This window comes from Podarcis pityusensis, assembly GCF_964106645.2.
Source record: "Podarcis pityusensis genome assembly, chromosome: 13".
NCBI lineage: Eukaryota > Metazoa > Chordata > Lepidosauria > Squamata > Lacertidae > Podarcis > Podarcis pityusensis.
This window is the reverse complement of record NC_138038.1, coordinates 36,878,890-36,884,889: the sequence shown is the minus strand read 5'-3', so window position 1 is coordinate 36,884,889 and position 6,000 is coordinate 36,878,890. Positions and strand designations below refer to the sequence as shown.

Sequence of the window (6,000 nt, the reverse complement as noted above, 5' to 3'; positions counted from 1 at the left end):
GGGGGGGGGGTAAAGCAGGATTAAATTTTACAGGGAGAGCGAAAATAGTTTGAGCTGAGCAGCCAGAAACACTGCAAGATTTCCCCCTCAAGCCTTCTCTTTCTATTCAATCTTACATCCAGTAATATCCCTTTTCTTTGCTATTTTCCTCTTACAATTTTTCCACCACATGCACCCCCCCTTTTTATTTCCCTCCCCATTCCCATACTCCTTCTGTTCAGGTTTCCCTCTTCAGCAGCTCCCTCCCCTCCCCCACTCCCACCATTTTTGTGTGTGTCCTGTCAGCATCCCTCTTCTACTCAAAATTCATGTCAGCCTTCCTTTTTCCTGCACCATGTTCGCTCTTTGGTTGAACCACAGAGTATCCATATGCAGGAGCTGGAGTTGCAAAGGCGCAGCGGAGTATTATAGAGAGAGGAACTGGAAAGGAAAGAGACAGTTTCAAAATGAAAGGGGGGTGGGGTGGGGAAAGCACAAAATGTTAAGAGGAATTAAATGAGATGGGCGGGGGAAAGGAAGAAGCAGAGCAAGGAAGGAAAACCAGAGAATTATGCACACGGAGTCCTTAGGAAATGAGTGTGTGTGTTTAGCAATCCAAAAATAATAATTCAGAAAGCCCAAGAAGGTGAAATGTTGTGAAAGGAAAAAAATTATGAAGGGTATAGAAAAGGGGAAAAACTCACACACGAGTGAGTGAGAAAATGGGGAAAAACTGTTACGCAAACGAAACAAAAATAAAAGTAAGACAAGAAGAAACTGATGCAGAAAATATAAGCGGTTAAGGCAAAACAAAGGAAAACCAAGAGTGAGAAATATAGGAAAGGAAAGGAAACAGGGGTTCAAACTTTACTCCCTAGTGTGGTAGATGATTGACAGCTGGATAATAAATTCTCTCTCTCCCTCCCTCCCCCTCCCTCCCTCCCTCTCTCTCTTTCTCTCTTCCTTTCCCCTTGAGTCTTTAGCCTCATAAACCCCAGGTGGCATCATCATGACTGAAGGGAACATGCTTGAAAAAGAGTCTTCTGGAGTTCTTAAGAGTTTCCACTTGCACCACGATGACATGGCCGTGGCCCCTTGCTGATGGACAACTGAATGATGGGGTGGGAATATTTGAGGCATTGTTGGCTGGAAGACACAGTTATTTCCTCACCCCTCCATAAATGTGTTTTAGTTGTCTCATTTGTAGGGGCACCATTTTTTTTAAAAAAAAGGTCTTTTCAGATAATACATTGGGTTCTTCTCTAAAACGCTGACAGAAATAAAGGTGGTAGAAGAGCCAGGAGGTGGAGCCAGGAAGAAAGCAAATGGTACGAGATCTTGGAAGAAAATTTAGATGTCAGACTATTTTCTTCAACAATAAGAACAGAAACGGGAGTGGGGGCGTGCACATTTCCTGACAGGAAAAGGCCTTATTTTAGCCAACCCCAAATGGTGGTGCAGCACTTTGCTGTTGGGTTCCAGGGGGAAGTGCCTGAGAGAATAATGAAACCTACAGGATTGGCGCCCAAGCTGGTCATTTGTGGGCATACAAAAATGATGATTAGTCATTTCCTGTAAGAACCTAGAAGGCAAGAATGAGGCACAGAGGGAGCAGGTTTGTGTGTGTGTGTTGGGGAGGGAGGAGGACATTTAGGGCACAGAAGAATGGCAAGGGAACAGTTCCATGCTATAATTTGGTTGACTGAGATTGAGATATTGGTAGAAATAAACTGAATAGAGTATTTCTCTCAGGGCTAGTTGTTTTGAGACAAATAAACATAGCAGTATTTGTAGAGCTATGTCACAAACTGGCACGATGAAAAGGGGAATGGAAAATATAGCACTACATTTTACCTGGTCATTTTTGGTTGAACCAAGATGGCAGTCTAATGTATTTCCTGTCATCACCTAAGAAGCTGGGATGGAAGGATGGCTGTTGTCAGGTGGATAAGCCTGAATAATTAGGGCCTTTGAAGGATGGAGGTAAAAATGTCAAGGAGATGTCGTTTATAGTCAGGAAACTAGAGAATGATGACAATGGTAAAGCAATTACTTCTTGTCAAGCTAGTTTTGTTTCTTCGTTGTTGTTTTGACAGAGGGAGATGTTGGCAATGAGCCCTCTCCTTTCAGGAATTGGATTGATGGGAGAAAATGGCTTCTGGGCATCTTCCTCTCACAAGATCTGAAAAATGCAGATGGTTTTGAACCTGCTTGCTGTCGAAACCTCTTCAGGGAGAAGGTTGAGGGGAACATGCTTCATGAGTCATTTCCCACTAAGGTTTCCAACCACCTGAGTGAAAGGAGAAGTATTCTGAGGCAGCAGAACTGAACTGGGAGATATATCCCTTCTTTCCGCTGCTCTGTGGAGAATGAACAGGGTGTGTGCGTGACTTGAGTTTTGAGGGGTGGGCTTTTCAAATTGGTAGTTTCCCAGGGAAGCAAGGAAATAAGGACAGTTTCCAAGAGGGCGGAAGGGGTGGTGAGAGGGGCACTGGCAATCTCAAAAGTTGGTTGAATAGTTCCCACCAGAGAGAGAGAGAGAGAGAGAGAGAGAGAGAGAGAGAGGACATTTCTAGCAGAGTAGGTGGTAAAGAGTCTTTAGAGAGGGGAAGACAACCCACACTGGTAGGGGAGTCTCCTAGGCAGGTTGGGGTAGAACGATATAGTCTGCAAGCGAAAGCTGGCTTCCTTGTCCAGCTCGTTCTCTGGTGCGTCTAGCAAGGTGAGGTGGATATGTGCATATGTTCAGGGTACTTGATGGCTGGTGGGTAGTTCTGAGTCATCTGGATGGAAACGTCGCTGGAGATGTCAGAGGGGCTACGTCCACGGTGCCACACTTCGGGGTGCAAGAACTGGCCGGAGTAGTCGGAGCAGTCGCTCAGGCGTGGCCGGTAGAAGGCTGGGTGAGGGCGGTACATTTCCTCCTCAGCGTAGCGCTTGGTGAAGAGGTAGACAGACATCACCCCTGCGCCCTGCAAAGAGCCGTTACAGAGGGAAATATCAAGAACAAGACATACCATATGGTCTCACAAGCTATGGTGCCAGTATGTTGTGGTGTAGCAGTTACAGTGCTTGGCTAGGTATTGGGGGGCCAGGGTGCAAATCCTCGCAGGGCCCTGAAGCTTATTGGGTGGCCTTGGGGCAACCACAGTCTCTCAGCCTAACCTACCACCACAAGGCTGTGAAGATAATATGGGAAGAGGGAGAACCATGCAGGCCACCTTGACTTCCTTGGATGAAAAGGGGGGCACAGTGTAATAAACAAATAAATGTGTGTGGATGTGTTATGTCTGTAACTCATGTCGCTCGTTGTAGCTCACCTGTGGCTCACTGCATCCAGTTTCATCCCACACAAGGATGCCTTCAGGGCATGAGGAGTCATGCTCTGGAATGCGCACATGCACAAGCAACACTGAAGCTTATGTAGACTTAAGGCCGTAAAGCATTCTGTTGGTCACTGTGATGATACTCAGCTTTTTGCAAGTGGGCAGGATCATCCTAGTCCATAGATGTTTGACTCATGCCAAACATCCCAAGAACTTCCCTCATGATTTCTGTTCAACGTGTATTGAAGATCCTTCAACTCCCAACCCCTGTGTTGGGCATCAAATGGCCACCATTTTAATTTTCCACAGTGCCTCAGAGATAGGGAGCAATATGGGACATTAAAGTGGCAATTATCAGGCACCAGTTGGGGGCCCCACTAGCCTAGAAGGGGGCCCACTAGAGGCACTATGCCAAAGCCTCCTTCAAGCCTGGAGGATGTGTGCTTGTGAAATCAGCACTGAAATATCCTGTCCCCCACCCCACCAATTAAACCGTAAGAACTGCCTTATATTATCAGATCAAGTTTTCAACAGCTGCCAAGGAGATGCCACTAGGAAACTCACAAGCAGGTGAGGAGGGTGATACTCCTCAGCAACTGGAACATAGAAATATTCTGCCTTCATATAAGAGGCTTTCATTTATCTATTCTGGTTGGTTTTATTCACTGTTTTATCTTCTCTTTTATTCTATTTTCTCATCACTTTTCCTCATCAATTTGTATTTAAGAAAGAAAGAAAGAAAGAAAGAAAGAAAGTCCTCATGAAAACTGATCCACATTTTAGTGTGGCTTTCTCCTAATTTACATGTTTTGGCAAAGCAATTTTTCTAATATAATGCTTTTTGTATGTTATTTGCGCTAAAATATGCATTTTTATGCACACTTTACCCTAGTAAATGCATCCCTGTACAAATTATTTGGCTGGAGAAGTGCGCTGCAAAATTCCGAATCGCGTGAATTTTGGATGGCTGTGTTTCGGTGCAGTTACTGTTTCTGAAAGCGCAATTTAGGTGGAGTCACATTTAAATGCAAACTGAATCAAATATCTCCCCCAGCCATAGTCATGGCCCAATGTCTTATGCTGCTGTTGAATTACTGTGAGAGTCAGGGCTAGCTTATGCACCAACATTTCTCTTAGCAATGTTTTTTTTTGGAGGTGTGTGTGAGTGCCAGTCTTTATGAGGACAAAACAGAATCATCCATGCACAATAGGAAGTATTAGCATGCTTGAAAGCCCAGTATTTGTAGAAGTACAGAAAACAAACAAACAAACAAACAGAACTTAAGGGGAATCCCTCCCCCCCCCCCCGTGGCTTCAGAATAATAATAAATTAATAATAAATTTTTATTTATATCCCGCCCTCCCCAGCCGAAGCTGGGCTCAGGGCAGCTAACAACAATAAAATAATACAACATTCTGAAATCATTTCATTATAAAATTAATTCAAATCAAATTGATGGCATAATAATAAATAAAAAATTTATTTTATTTATTTCAGACTACTGAATCAGTTGGCAGGAAAATACTGAATCAGTGTGTTTTGGGTGTGTGCATGTGGAATGTTCTGGCTGGCTGAAAGGAGCAAGGGAAGAGGGTAATGTGGCTGAAACAACTAGGGAAGCTTCAAAACTCTGCTGCTCGGGCAGGTGTGAAAGAAGGCAAGAACCACCCTCTGCTCTGTTTCCCTCCTTGCTGGAGAGAAACGCACCAAAAGATGATGGAGAAAGAGGCACAAGGAGATAAAAAGGACATCATTTTTGTCTGGACAGGTAATTTCCTGGTTCATACTGAGTTTATTTTTAAATGTCCTCAGAGAAAAGTGAAAGTAAGAGCTGCCCATAGGTATAAGTGGATAACATCCAAAATGTTAATGCAACTGGAATTGGGCACCATTGTGTCCACCCACCCACACAGCAAAACTCCAAAAGGTAGCAGCAAAGAGACGAAAGAGCTCCTGTTCTTTTTAATGCGATTTTTATTCAGTGTGAAACATTTAAAGATATTTTTTTGCTAATATAAATTCCAAAGCAAATGTGGTTCACATTGCCAGCTGGAAAAGGTAGACTTGAGGTTTTTAAAAAATATCTTGCAGAGCCCCTTCTTTAATTCTTGTCATAGACAAGGAGACTTGGGTTGTATCCAGATAGGTCCATTAATTTTAAGCAGAACTTAAGTTAGCCATGCCAGTGGGCCTCCTCTGGGCAAGACTAAAAGCGAGTCTATCCTGTTAAAAGAGAGTCTGTCCTGTCAGGGAGATGTGTCAATCTCAGATTCGGGGATTTTTTTTACCCTCTAAAACCCTTCCATGTTTTGGGACCTAATATAATATCTGTTTAGGAAAGGCTTTGGCTATATTGCAGCCCTGAAGTAACATTCACACAGAAAGCTGGAGGCCAGGGAACATTTTAACCTCTAAGTGGTTTGCAACAGTCCTACAGTGCTGTCGAGAGATGTTGTCCAGAGGTAGAACCTTACTGTAGCCTGGGGTTTGACCAAACATGGGGCAGTAGCTTCCAACACAGCTGCAATGTTATCCTTAGTTTTTAGTCACGTGTTTCAGGTTGGCTTGAGAGACTAGTAATCAACAGTGTAGCTGTTGTAGTATAGCTCACTGCTGTATCCTTACTGCAGGTTGAGAGACTGTGCTGAATAGAGGGGAGAATTTTGGATCAGTTCATATTTTGATGGGAACCTA

At 43.8% G+C, this 6,000-nt stretch overlaps 1 protein-coding gene across 2 annotated transcripts in view; it reads right to left on the bottom strand.

The window, feature by feature from the left end:
- Positions 1-900: 900 nt before the first annotated feature.
- The window catches only part of CACNG7 (calcium voltage-gated channel auxiliary subunit gamma 7), a 39,232-nt gene continuing 34,132 nt past the window's right edge, over positions 901-6,000 (bottom strand). For both annotated transcript variants that reach the window (XM_080978102.1, XM_080978103.1), the window contains one exon: positions 901-2,951. In XM_080978102.1, the coding sequence (XP_080834228.1) occupies positions 2,694-2,951 (258 nt within the window). In that variant the 3' untranslated portion in view covers positions 901-2,693. The remainder of the gene's footprint in view (positions 2,952-6,000) is intronic.